General features: G+C 37.2%; 1 protein-coding gene across 1 annotated transcript in view; it reads right to left on the minus strand.

The window, feature by feature from the left end:
- CCDC141 (coiled-coil domain containing 141) overlaps positions 1–15,000 on the minus strand; it is a 210,572-nt gene that overhangs the window by 115,365 nt on the left and 80,207 nt on the right. The window contains 1 exon segment of the mRNA XM_021075317.1: positions 6,513–6,629. Within this exon segment, the coding sequence (XP_020930976.1) occupies positions 6,513–6,629 (117 nt within the window).

Here is a 15,000-nt window from a genome sequence, read left to right on the forward strand (position 1 = left end):
CCCATAGGTGAAGAAAAATCTTTTTTTTAATAAAGGTTTTTTATTACAGTTGATTAACAATGTTCTGTCAATTCCTGCTGTACAGCAAAGTGATACAGTCATATGTGTAATTCTTTTTCTCATATTATCCTCCATTGTGTTCCATTACAAGTGACTAGATACAGTTCCCTGTGCTATACAGCAGGATCTCATCGCTTAACCACTCCAAATGCAATAGTTTGCATCTGCTAACCGCAAATTCCCAGTCCATTCCACTCCCTCCCCCTCTCCCTTGGCAATTACACGTCTGTTCTCCTTGGCCATGAGTTTGATTCTTTTCTGTGGAAAGGTACATTTGTGCCGTATATTAGACTCCAGATATAAAAGATAACATATAGTATTTGTTTTTCTCTTTCTGACTTACTTCACTTAGTATGAGAGTCTCTAATTGCATCCATGTTGCTGCAAATGCATTATTTTGTTCTTTTTATGTCTGAGTAGTATTCCATTGTGTATATGTACTACATCTTCTTTTTTTTTTTTTTTTGTCTTTTTGTCTTTTTTGTTGTTGTTGTTGTTGTTGCTATTTCTTGGGCCGCTCCCGCGGCATATGGAGGTTCCCAGGCTAGGGGTCGAATCGGAGCTGTAGCCACCGGCCTACGCCAGAGCCACAGCAACGCGGGATCCGAGCCGCGTCTGCAACCTACACCACAGCTCAGAGCAACGCCGGATCGTTAACCCACTGAGCAAGGGCAGGGACCGAACCCGCAACCTCATGGTTCCTAGTCGGATTCGTTAACCACTGCGCGACGGCGGGAACTCCCTGTACTACATCTTCTTAATCCATTCATCTATCATTGGGCATTTAGACTGTTCCCATGTCTTGGCTAGTGTCAATAGTGCTGCAGTGAACATAGGGGTGAATGTATCTTTTTCAATGAAAGTTTTGTCTGGATATATGTCCAGGAATAGGTTGCTGGATCATATGGTAATTCTATATTTAGTTTTCAGGGGTACCTCCATACTGTTTTTCCATTGTGGTTGTACCAATTTACATTCCCACGAACAGTGTAGGAGGGTTTTTTTTTCTCCATACCCTCTCCAGCATTTATTTGTAGACTTACTAATGATAGCCATTCTGACTGGTGTGAGGTGGTACCTCATCATAGTTTTGCATTTCTCTGATAATTAGTAATGTTGAGCATTTTTTCATGTGCTTGTTGGCCATCTGTATGTATTTTTTGGAGAAATGTTTATTCAGGTCTTCTGCCAATTTTTCAATTGGGGTCTTCATTTTATTTTGTGGTTGAGTTGTATGAGTTGTTTGTATATTTTGGAAATTAAGCCCTTGTCAGTAGCATTGTTTGAAACTATTTTCTCCCATTCCATAAGCTGTCTTCTTTTTTTTTTAAATAGTTTCCCTTATTGTGCAAAAGCTTGTTAAGTGTGATTACATTGGTTGATTTTTATTTTTATTTCTATTGCTTTGGGAGAACAACCTAAGAAAACATTTGTATGATTAATGTTAGAGAACAATTTGCCTATGTTATCTTCTAAGAGCTGATGGTGTCTTGTCGCACGTTAAATTTTAAATTTTAAAGCCATTTTGAGTTTATTTTTGTGCATGGTGTGAGGGTGTATTCTGGTTTCATTGATTTACATACAGCTGTCTGATTTTCCTAGCACCACTTGCTGAAGCAACTGTCTTTTTCCCATTTTATATTCTTGCCTCCTTTGTCAAAGATTAATTGGCCATAGCTGTCTGGGTTTATTTCTAGGTTTTCTATTCTGTTCCATTGGTCTGTATGTCTGTTTTGGTACCAGTACCACACTGTCTTGATTACTGTGGCTTTGTAATATTGCCTGAGGTCTGGGAGAGTTACGCCTCCTGCTTGGTTTTTGTTCCTCAGGATTGCTTTGGCAATTCTGGGTCTTTTGTGGTTCCATATAAATTTTTGAATTGTTTGTTCTAGGTCTGTAAAAAATGTCATGGGTAGTTTGATAGGAATTGCGCTGAATCTGTAGATTGCTTTGGGTAGTATGGCCATTTTTATGATATTAATTTTTCCAACCCAGGAGCATGGAATATCTTTCCATTTCTTTGAATCCTCTTTAATTTCCTTGTTTTAATGTTTTATCGTTCTCAGCATCTAAGTCTTTTACCTCCTTGGTCAGATTTATTCCCATGTAGTTGATTTTTTTGGGTGCAATTTTAAAAGGTATTGTATTTTTGTATTCCTTTTCTAAAGTTTCATTGTTAGTATACAGAAATGCGACTGATTTCTGAATATTAATCTTATATCCCACTACTTTGCTGAATTGTTGATCAGTTTGAGTAGTTTTTGGGTTGAGTCTGTAGGGTTTTCTATATATAGTATCATGTCATCTGCATACAGTGACATTTTTACCTCTTCTCTTCCAATTTGGATGCCTTTTATTTCTTTGGTTTGTCTGAGTGCTGTGGCTAGGACTTTCAATACTATGTTGAATAGCAGTGGTGAGAGTGGGCATCGTTGTCTTGTTCCAGATTTTAGTGGGAAGGCTTTTAGCTTCTCTCCATTGAGTATAATATTGGCTGCAGGTTTGTCATAAATGCCTTTTATTAACCTATATCCACTTTGGTAAGAGTTTTTTTTTTTTTTTATCATGAATGGATGTTGGATTTTGTCAAGTGCTTTTTCTGCATCTGTTGAGATGATCATGTGGTTTTTGACTTTTCTTTTGTTAATGTGGTGTATGACATTGATTCATTTGCCTATGTTGAACCATCCTTGTGAACTTGGATGAATCCCACTTGGTCATGGTGTATGATCTTTTTTATATGTTGTGGATTCAGTTGGCTAAAATTTTGTTGAGAATTTTTGCATGTATATTCATCAAAGATACTGGCCTCTAATTTTCTTTTTTGGTAGTATCTTTGTCTGGTTTTGGTATTAGGGTTATGTTGGCTTCATAGAATGTCCTTGGGAGTGTTCCTTCTTCAACCTCTTGGAATAGTTTAAGTTCTTCCTTGTATGTTTGGTAGAATTCGCCTGTAAAGCTATCTGATCCTGGACTTTTGTTTGAGGTAGTGTTTTTTTTTTTATTACATATTCAATTTCATTTCTAGTGCTCAGTCTGTTCAATTGATCTATTTCTTCTTGATTCAATTTTGGCAGGCTGTATGTCTCTAGAAAGTTATCCATTTCTTCTAGATTGTCCAATTTGCTGGCATATAGGGGTTCATAGCATTCTCTTATGGTTTTTTGTACTTCTGCAGTATCCATTGAGATTTCTCCTTTTTCATTTCTTATTTTGTTTGAGTTCTTTCTCTCCTCTTCTTGGTGAGTCAATTTTGTCAATTTTGTTTACCTTTTTAAAGAACCAGCTCATGGTTTTATTGATTTTTTTCTATTGTTTTTTGAATCTCTATTATATTGATTTCTTCTTTGATCTTTATGATTTTCTTCCCTCTGCTGGCTTTAGTTTTTGTTTGCTCTTTTTCTTTTCTTTTTTTTTTATATAGTGATTTTCATTTTTTTCCATTATAGCTGGTTTACAGTGTTCTGTCAATTTTCCAGTGTATAGCATGGTGACCCAGTTACACATACATGTATATGTTCTTTCTTCTCACATTATCAGGCTCCATCATAAGTGACCAGACATAGTTCCCAGTGCTACACAGCAGGATCTCATTGCTAATCCATTCCAAAGGCAATAGTCTGCATCTATTAACCCCAAGCGTCCCATCCATCCCACTCCTCCCCTTCTGCCTTGGCAATCACAAGTCTATTCTCCAAGTCAATGATTTTCTTTTCTATGGAAAGATGCATTTATGCTGTATATTAGCTTCCAGATATAAGTGATAACATATGGTGTTTATCTTTCTTTTCTGACATTTCACTCAGTATGAGAGTCTCTAGTTCCATCCATGTTGCTGTAAATAGCATTATTTTGTTCTTTTTATGGCTGAATAGTATTCCATTACAATAGTATTACAATAGTATTCCATACAACCACATCTTCCTAATCCAATCATCTGTTAATGACATTTGGGTTGATTCCATGTCTTGGCTATTGTGAATAGTGCTACAATGAACATGCAGGTCCATGTGTCTTTTTCAAGGAAAGTTTTGTCCAGATATATGCCTAAGAGTGGGATTGCTGGGTCATATGGTAGTTCTATGTATAGTTTTGTAAGGTAGCACCATACTGTTCTCCATAGTGGTTGTACCAGCTTACATTCCCACCCACAGTGCAGGAGGGTTCCCTTTTCTCCACACCCACTCCAGCATTTGTTATTTGTGTACTTATTAATGATGGCCATTCTGACTGGTGTGAGGTGGTAACTCACAATAGTTTTGACTTACATTTCTCTAGTAATCAGTGATGTTGAGCATTTTTTCATGTGCTTGTTGGCCATCTGTATATCTTCCTTGGAGAAATGTCTATTCAGGGTCTTTTGCCCATTTTTCCATTGGGTTGTTGGCTTTTTTGCTGTTGAGTTGTATAAGTTGTTTGTATATTTTAGTGTTCTTCTTTTTCTAATTCTTTTAAGTAGTGTTCTTCTTTTTCTTACTCTTTTAAGTTGTCTAGTTGAGATTCTTCTTCTTTTGTGAAGAAGGCCTGTATTGCTATGAACTTCTCTCCAAACACAGCTTTTGAATCATTCCATAGATTTTGAATTGTTATGGTGAAGGAAAAAATCTTACATCATACAGAATTCTTCATGGGAAGTGATAAAATAGGAACTCCCAGTAAAGCAAACATCCTTTTTTTTTAGAAAATAAATTTATTTGAAAGGATGCTATAGAAAAAATAGGTTTTTTCTCCTCAGTTTCCCAAACAAGTTTGCCTCAAAAACTACTTATTGAGTACATGGGTGCAATACTGAGCTTCTGCATGAGTTCTATTGCTGGTTTCTGAGTGGCTTAGGACCCTGAACAGAAACAGTCAACTTGTCTGAAGTATGATGAAATTTATCAGGAATTCATATTCTTTTTAAACAAAATTTGACTGGGTACTCAAATGGCTTAGCTTATCCACAAAATGTGTTATCTGGCAATATGAATTCATCCACAATAAGAAGTATTTTATATTTAAAGGATATTAGGTTACATGGGAAAATATTTATGATAAAGTTGTAAATGAAAAAAAGCATGACTCTAATGCTGTGAGTTTCTATGGTTATGTATGGAAAGACTGAAAGTAGTGCACAAACACTTTAATAATGGTTATCTTGAAGAATTCACTTTATTGTCCCTTCATTTTTCTTACAGTTAAGTAATTTTCTATGATGTAATTTATATAATAAAATATATATTATTAAAATGTATTTCTTAAATCTTTATCCATACAACATAGGGATAATGATGCAAATAATATCTACATCTTTCTATTTATGTACCTCTGAGCTACAAAGTTAAACTGTAAAGTATGATATAAGCTAAACTGAGGTTATTTGTTAATGAATACTACCAAATTGTCCTCAGGGCTGTGAGAAACCATAATAAATCCACAGTTACTGTAAATATCACCCCAAAGTATGCCTAGGTTATATGAATATACCATTTTTTAAATTCATTTTTAAAGGAAGCAAACATCCAACACAATTCAGGTCACTTCTTTCACTTAGCATTTAGGAATTTGAATAGAATTTTCATTGATAAAACTTGAGAATCACACATATGGAATAAAATGCTACATAACTTCAATAAAAAAATTCTCAAACAGATAAGCTAAATGCTGAAAAACTTTAAAGAACTTAAAAAATCATTACCCATAACAGCCTTTCAAAACCGAGTCTGTTTCAATCAGGCAAATATTCAAACCATACAGTATGAATAGCTGTGTATACTGCAGTGTTCAAAGAAAAGCAAAAACCAACAAATGAAAACATTGCGATCCCTGTGAAGGGATTTCAGTCTAGATAAAAGCAACCTGCTGTCTCCTCTGCCCTCACCCCTCCAAATCCCATCCTCCAAAATATGTCCACATTAATTGCCTTGTCTTCTGTATATTTGCCCATTGTCTAGTCATGTTGGCCCATTGTTTTCCAGAGCTTCTCAACTTAGCTATACCTACAACTATCAACTACCCAAAATATTAATAAGAGAAAGTTCTCTAAGTCTTTGATATTAACTAAAGTATTCACTGTTCCATTCAAATAGACCTTTGTTTTCTTGTAGATCAAAATGGAGTACCCAAAAAGAACTTTGAAAAATATTTATACACCCCACATGTACAAATTAGTCAATTTCCAAGTAAAAAGACACAATGGCAAGAGGAGAACATGGCTGTTCTGCACCTCCTGCTTTCAGGACTTCATGGTTCCATTTTGTACATCCACACACCTATAAATGGTTGCCAGGCTAGTAGCCAGCACTTTTTGCAAAACTAAGAAACACAATGCAAGTTAAATAACTATGGAACCATATATGGGAATAGCAAGCAAACTGCACAAAGGGAGTTTTCAGTACTCCTCTAAATTAGCTATAGAAGTGTATTTAACAAAAGTCCATATAGTTTTAAATTATTTTTTTAATGTCTCTTACCTTTGCTTTTAGTATCAGTTCCTCATGCTTACGAATTAGCTCTTCATTATCTGAAAGTGATGAACCCAGACTTTGTTCCTGTAAATCTCTTATAGCTTTCTGAAACCAAGAAGTAACCTAGGTAAGAAGTAGCAAAGAGAGATAAAATTTCAGATGATTAGAATTAGTGAATAAAACTTCAGAAATACTTCCCTAAGCTTTCAAATTTAAGCTACTTCGATTTCTTTCTATATAAACTCATCTCGTGTATTAAATTAATATAATCAGGTTTTTATTTTTTTTCTTCATTTCAATCTCTCACATGCTTAAGAGAAAAAGCAAAATCATACCCAGAATTCATGAAAACACTATATCATTTCAGTGGATGACAGAGCATGAAGAAAATAATTCAAAATTTCCTAACAAAGAAGAACCAAAATAAATTCCTATGCAGTCTACAAACCATGCTTTTAGAATATAAATCTTTCCTGTATAAGATTATGAATCTGAGCATAGTTACATAGACTCACATGAAGATATTAAATAGCATATATAGACTTATGTTTCTACTATCAAAAGACAATGCAAAATTTGTTTGCTGCAACTGCTGAAAATCTGTATTCAGAAAATGAAGTTATTAAAATTCCATCGACATTATAAATGGCTAAGGGCATAACACACTCATTTAGACTTGATTTACAACATGTGCCTTACACAGTGTCCAAACAACAACTAACAGAAGACTTGAAGGAAGCTGTACCTTTAAAATGATCATATAAGTAGATAAGAGACTGATAACATGTGGCCCCGGGATTCAGTTTCCTTATTCCAATTAAAGGAAAGAGTTGGGTTTTTATCTCAAGTACTACACAGCACTGTCCTCATGATCACATCATAGCTACTGATTCCTGAGGACCCACTACATGCTAGGTGGTTTGCTAGTTGCTTTGCAGGCATCACTTCCATAAAAAGTATGATATCAACATTGTAAAGATGAAGAGAGGTTAAGCAACTTATCCAGGGCCATATAGTAAGTGGCAGAGCCAGGATTTGTACCCAAACCATTATTATTCCAAAGTCAACTCTTTCAACTGTGCCCTGCTGCCATCCTTGGGTAACCAAAGGCTTACAGCCCTGAGCATCAGGGGAAATTACTGCAAACCTGAAAAATAAATCCCAGCAGCCCACTCAAAATTGTGGGCACTGCCCAAGCATTATACTATGTCTTTCTCCAGCCTCACTTGTCTTGCCTGCAACAGCCTCAGGATTCCTCTGAACTCTTAGCAAATGGAGAAATGTGTGAAGCAAGTGGCCAAGGAAGGAGCTAGGTTAGTTCTGAAGCGCCACACAATAAACAAAGACACCCCCCATACACACACACCATAAAAGGTAAGTTATGGGTTATGCATTACCATTACAAGGCCGATGTCCCAAAGCTGATTGTGAGGTCAAATGCCTATACCAACACTTAGCATTTTTCAACATGGAACAGGCAGTAAAATAGGCAGTGGGAGGGTTCCTCCAGCTTTCTGCTAATTAGAAATCTTTGGTAACAAGAATTTTAGGATACCATCAATGGAAAGGAAAGAATAATGGTGACCCTGCAGCAGTTTTCGTGTGAAGTATGTCTCATTTTCTTCAGAACATTTGGTAATCTCCGTACAATACACACATCTACAGTCACCACATCTACAGTACCATGTTCATGTATTTATAATTCTTTGAAGATAGTTTGTCTTTCCGTTACCCCAGTTAGAATTAAATGATATGTGATATATGCCTATTAGAACACACAGTATTTTGTCGAGTTGTAAAATTTCATTAAGTTTTTAGTAAAATTTCTCACAAAAGATGCAGCGAGCCCACATAAAAACAACCAGAGGGATGATTTAAGGGTTTCATCAAAGAAACATGGATCATGAATATAACTAACTCTCAGAGGCCCTTTATTTTGTTAAGTACTGAGAGTGAGTTTTAATTATCTTAAGCTAAAATGAAAGGAACTCAGAAATCTCAAGAATGCCTTAATAGGGGAAGTTAATATAGAATCTGAGTGAAGAAAACACGGGTACAAACAGGTGTTCACTAATCTCTAAAAACAGGTGAGAAGTCTGAACCCTCAGATAATCCTATTCAATTCTGTGAGTCACAGGTTTGTCATCTAACACATGCCAACAGTGATGAGGCAGGAAAGGAGTGAGTTGTTTTGATTTTTTAAAGCAATCTACCGACCTCATCCCCTAGATTTGGCAAATATACTTCCACCCCCAAAGAATACTATTCCTTTGGGCATGGCAATACCATTACCTGTAGGAGGATGTAGTTGAAGGTCTGCGGTAGTGTACCATATATCCTGATCACAATAAACTTACTGACGCTCTAGAGCTACACATTTTTACTATCAAATGCATGCTGAGAAGAAACATGAAAATGTGGCATAAAACTCAGAAGAAAATAGATCATCATGGGGATGTTATGTATCATCACGAGGCATTCACACACGTGAGCAGCCTCCTAGAGCAATGTTAATTTGCGTGCTGTGAGATGCACACAGAATAGACTCTCAGAGTCCTTCTGCTATAAAACAAAGACACCCTCAATAACTGATGGCATGTCAACCATAATGTAAACCTGTCACTGCATCCTGTGAGCAGCCACTGCAGACAGCTGCATAGATATTCCAAGAGCACTTTTTATAAGCGTTTAAATTATATCAGCTGCTGTCCTAAAGCCTGGGTGGTAAGTACATAAATGATGTATCAGGACATTCTGTAGAACATGGTCCCCGAAAAAGGACAAAAATATGAGCCTAGGGTGGGCGGGATGTGGAAAGAAAGGAAGAACAGAAAGCATTCAGGGTATATGCTGGAAATTGGTTCTGGGCAATGATGAATTAAAGGGGGAAAATAAGAATATTTTTCCTTTTTCTTCCTAGTTCCTACCTTTCACACTGATCTAAGTGATGTGTTTATGGTCATCCCACCTACCTGTTTGACATGACATTCTAAGCACTCTGTTCAGAGGAAGTAGAACTAAGGCAGAGACAGAGTGGGAGAGGCCTCATTTTATTTTATTTTTGCAGAGGGGAGGTGGGAGTTGGAGGGGGAAATACCTGCCAGAGAGTGCAGGGAGACAGAGAGAAAGGGAAGGGAAATCAGCAAAGATGCAAAGAAGGAGCAATGAGCGATATTCAATGAAAACCAAGAGCTGCCTTGGGAGTTAAAGAGAGATGAAAATTCAGTCAAATGAGACAAATCTGTGTTGTCCTATACAGTAGCCGCTAACCATAGATGGCTATCAAGTACCTGGAATGTGACAAATCCAAACTGAGATGTGCTAAGTATAAACTTTCATAGATTTAGCGTAAAAATAATGAAAATATCTTAAGAATGTTAATTTTGATTAGATGTTGAAAAAGTATTTTAGATCTAAAAAAGGATTTTAGATCTTTTGGATTAAACAAAATATGTTATTGCTTTTCACTTTTTATGTGGGTATTTACTTTTTCAATTTTTTTTTTTCTCTTTTTTGGTCTTCCTCTCTCTCTCTCTTTTTTTTTTTTTTTTTTTTAAGGGCTGCACCTGTAGCACATGGAATTTCCCAGGCTAGGGGTCAAATTGGAGCTGTAGCTGCTGGCCTACGCCACAGCCACAGCAACGCGGGATCCAAGCCATGCCTGTGACCTATACCACAGCTCAAGGCAACGTCGGATCCTTTACCCACTGAGTGAGGAAAGGGATCAAAATCCTCATGCGTACTAGTTGGGTTCATTACCACTGAGCCACAATAAGAACTCCCTAATGGTTCTTTCAGAGAAGGTTATTTGCTAAGGAACCAAGGGATCAGATGATGGCTTTGAGGAAAGCAAGAGTAACAAAGGGGTCACCCCAAGTTTTTATTTTACTAGATGAGACAGCATCTTTTGCAGATGCAGGAAACTGAAGATGCATTAAGGAGAGTTGAGGCAGGAATGTACCAGAAAGAGAGGGAAGATTGGAAGAGAGCACTGCTGAACATATCAGTTGTGAGCAAGCAAAGCCTAGTTTTTGCTTGTTAAATATCCCAATCTCACCTCGACCCCTGCTGGGAGATAAGAATGAGGAAAGTAAGAGAAGTGAACAAGACCTTCCCAGAGAGGTGGCCGTGCTACTCCAGGCAGATACAGGTTATCTCATCTGATCCTTACACCTCCTACGAGGGATATACCTGCTTTTTCCACAGAGAAGGAAACAGACCCAGTCAGTGTAAGCAATTCATCTAAGGTCACACAACCAACAAGAGGAAAGTCCCATAGGTTGAGGCAGAAATGCTGTAGTCAGAATTCATGATTTTCTTTCTGGTGTTTTTGTTTCCCATCATAGCCAGCTATAGAACAAAGGATACCAGGGAAGAGAGATGGTTCTCATTAGGCCATGTTTATGAATGTTCTTAAGATAAAAAAAACAAAATGCCAACACTGTAGTCTAACATGGAAATAAGTCCTGTGAATAATCACAGGGGCTCAATGGAAAGATTGTATTAGAGAGTAGAGGGATGGTGTGTTTTAGAGGAAGAGGCCAAACACAGGACAAAAACACATGGGAGAATAAGCCATAGAAGAAATTTTCTGATGGTCAAGGATAAACAACTCAGGTGGCAAGAAGGTGAACTTTTGCTGCAGCCCAAAGTCAGCTATCACACTACCATAAACTATCACGGTCTCTTTTTCTGCAATTTGTTCTACAATCCACGATCAGATTTTATTTTTTGATCTTTGTTTAAAACTATGCTGGAGGAGGTGAGCTAGCAATAAGCAATTCAAACATCTTAACAGCAGTGCTTAAGGGAAGATGAAAGTCTCTCCAAATCACTTTCATTTTCTTTTCCACAGGCAGGACAGTTCTTGTTGAATAACCAGGTGCTATTAGAGACAAAATACTGATAAAGGGGAAAAAAGGCTTCAGTTATACATCTCCTTTAACCCAAGATGTTTGATAGTCTCTCTTCCAATTATCAAAAATGCACACATATATGATGGTGTTTTCAATTATAGTTAATAGCCACAGCTGACAGTTCTAATGTCTACTTTGATTTTGAAGGCATGCAAGTATTATAACAACAATGCTAGCTCCCATAAAGTTTAGTTCCTTTTCTTTTTTACAGTAGGGGACCAGTTGTCATAATTTTGTATTAGGCAATTTCGTCAAACGTGCTCTGTATTTAACTAGGCAATAACTAGACTTCAAATATCCATTAGCTCCACTAGGTGATATCAGAAGAGGCATAAAAATTGTGTCTCTAAGGTTTGTACCCAGACTTGGGAGCAGGGAAAGAATGAATTTCCACCAAAATGTGAATTTAGTTTCTTTCCGGAGGTATTCTAGGATTAATCTAATTACTGAGTTATCATTACCTGGACTTTGGCTCAGAGATTCTAAATGATAAAGCTCACAATCTTTTTTGTGGAACTTGGAAGCCCTCCATGAATTACTGAAGTCAACTGGAAGGTATTAGTAGCCCTTCAACAAATGATGGAATCCTAGTATTCTCTATTTCAGGCAGGAGGAAAGCTAAAATACATTGCTTATGTCTTGAGGCAAAATTTTTGTTACTTTATTAACAGCTTCACAATCTATCTCCCTGTCTGGGGAGCACTTAGTGGTCTATGCCAAGATATGCTCTAAGTATTTTAACATCTTCAGTCTCATTTTTTTTTATTTCAAAGCTTTGTTTTTTAAATTTATTTTTTATTGTTATTTCCCCCAACACACTTTTTTTCCCCACTGCACAGCATGGGGACCCAGTTATACATACACATATACATAATTTTTTCTTCCATTGTCGTGCTGCGTTGTAAGTATCTAGACATAGTTCTCAGTGCTACACAGCAGGATCTCATTGTAAATCCATCCCAAGAGCAATAGTTTGCATCCATTGACCTCAAGCTCCCAATCCCTCATTTATTTTTATAACAAATTTATAAATAAATGCGGTTATTATTTCCATTTTACAGAAAAGATGACTGAGACACAGAGGCTGAGTAACTTGCCGAAGTCACATAGCAAGGAAATGTAAAAGCTGGGATTGATATCCACCCATCTGTACCAGAGTCACTCTGACTACTTCTGACATGCAGCGTCATTGAAAGGAAGGGTGGTGGCATGCATTCTAATTAAGAAGGGGCCCCATTGCTTTTAAAATCACATGCTTCCCCTACACCACTTTAAGATAGTTTGCATTTATCCTGACATAATTTAGAGTGAATTCTGGAGTCAGCTCATGTGCTGAAATGAAATTATGTGATAAATTTTAATCTACAAGTGACTGGAAAGTCATGTGCATCAGTTACTGGACCAAACTATGGGATACAGTATTGACTCTTATTTTGGTTTTATACCACCCAATGTTAAAAAGCTACATGCAAAGACAGATTTAAAAAAAACAAAACCTTACTATGTGGTAACCACTAAGCTAGGTACTTTCGTTAACTCATTAAATTAAGCTGATCAATCATTCAAGCTACAAATCTTAGAAGGTAGCATCATATAAAGGAGAATATACACATGTGTGCATGCATCTGAGTGTGCATGTGTGGCGCGTGCGCGCGTGCGCGCGCACACACACACACAGGGAGAGATTTACAGTTGTCCAGCAGGTACAAGACTGTTGCCCTGAGGCTGTGCTTTTATGTATCATCTCAGATAGCATTTTAATCACCTATTGACAAAGAATATGATTACACATGGCTACATGATTATGATACACATGGTATTCAAATTATAAAACCTTCCAAATGTGAATTCTATTACCTACTTTTTCCTCCCAGAGAGATGTGTACCTTGTAAGTATATGTGATTGGGAAATAAAAAGAAACTATCTGCCCTTATGTCTTATTTGATTCCCCAGATGTCCTTGATACTGTCTTATACAAAGAGACCATGAATAACTTAGTCTTAATTTATTTGTTTGTCTCACTTATTCCTGATTGGAGCAATTGAGAAAAATTACATTCATAAATCTTCTTGCCAAGATAATTAATTATGCACGAAAATACTCCAAGCTGCTTCTGATTTTCATTAATGAAGGAGATTATCTGCAAAATAAGACACTGCTGGAGTTGGGGAAAAAGGTCAGCTGCTCATCTTCAAATCTAAAAAAAGTACACATTTTTACATCTGAAAAACAATGATAGAGAACATGCTATGATTATGTTTTTCAGGCTATCTGTGGTTTTTATTTTCATTTTTTTCTTTTTTTCTGCAATTGATGAAAATCTTTTTTTTTTTTTTTTTTTTTTTTTGGTCTTTGTCTTCTTAGGGCCGCACCCATGGTGCATGGAGGTTCCCAGGCTAGGGGTCTAATCAGAGCTACATCTGCCCACCTATGCCACAGCTACAGCAATGCTGGACCCAAGCCATGTCTGTGATCTAAACCACAGCTCACAGTAATGCCGGATCCTTAACCCATGGAGTGAGGCCAGGGATTGAACCTGAAACTTCATGGTTCCTAGTTGGATTCGTTTCTGCTGTGCCACAATGGGGACTCCTGATACGAATCTTAAGCTGCTGTCATTCTGGTCACCTAACTTCTTTGCCAAAGGAGAATTAGCTGAAGTATTATAGTTCAAAAGCATTGGGGCACTGGAGTTCTTGTCATGGTACAGAGGGAAGGAATTGACTAGGAACCATGAGGTTGCAGGTTCGATCCCTGGCCTTGCTCTTTTGGTTAAGGATCCGGCATTGCTGTGAGCTGTGGTATAGGTCACAGACACGGCTCAGATCCTGCGTTGCAGTGGCTGCAGTATAGGCCTGCGGCTACAGCTCCGATTTGACCCCTAGCCTGGGAACCTCCATAAGCCACAGGTGCAGCCCTAAAAAGCAAAAAATACTAAACCAAAACAAACAAACAAAAGCATTAGGGCATAAAACACTTAGAAACAGAGAAGAACTAAATGCATGTTTTAAATGGCTCTTCTGAAAGAAGATGCATTATATATTCAGACATCCACATTACTATTCATCAGTAATCTTTGCTCTAATTCTCCATTTAATTTTCCTTCTTCTTACATGGTTAAGATGATTGACAAAGCTGATATTTTATTAATGTAAAGTTTGACAGCGCCTACGTTCCTTAAAAAAATCACAGAACTGACAAAAATATCTTTACTCTCCAATGAAACATGCACTTCTGTGGTTCCATGGTGTGCTAGGCTTAGCAGGTAGATCATGTGGGAACTTGATGGTCATAGAACTCAAAATTACTCAGTCAGAAAATCATGGACTTGGAGAAGAGACTTGTGGTTGCCTGATGGGAGGGGGAGGGAGTGGGAGGGATCGGGAGCTTGGGCTTATCAGACACAACCTAGAATAGATTTACAAGGAGATCCCGCTGAATAGCATTGAGAACTATGTCTAGATACTCATGTTGCAACAGAAGAAATGGTGGGGGAAAAACTGTAATTGTAATGTATACATGTAAGGATAACCTGACCCCCTTGCTGTACAGTGGGAAAATAAAATTAAAAAAAAAA

The sequence above is a fragment of the Sus scrofa genome, chromosome 15, assembly GCF_000003025.6.
Source record: "Sus scrofa isolate TJ Tabasco breed Duroc chromosome 15, Sscrofa11.1, whole genome shotgun sequence".
Taxonomy (NCBI): Eukaryota; Metazoa; Chordata; class Mammalia; order Artiodactyla; family Suidae; genus Sus; species Sus scrofa.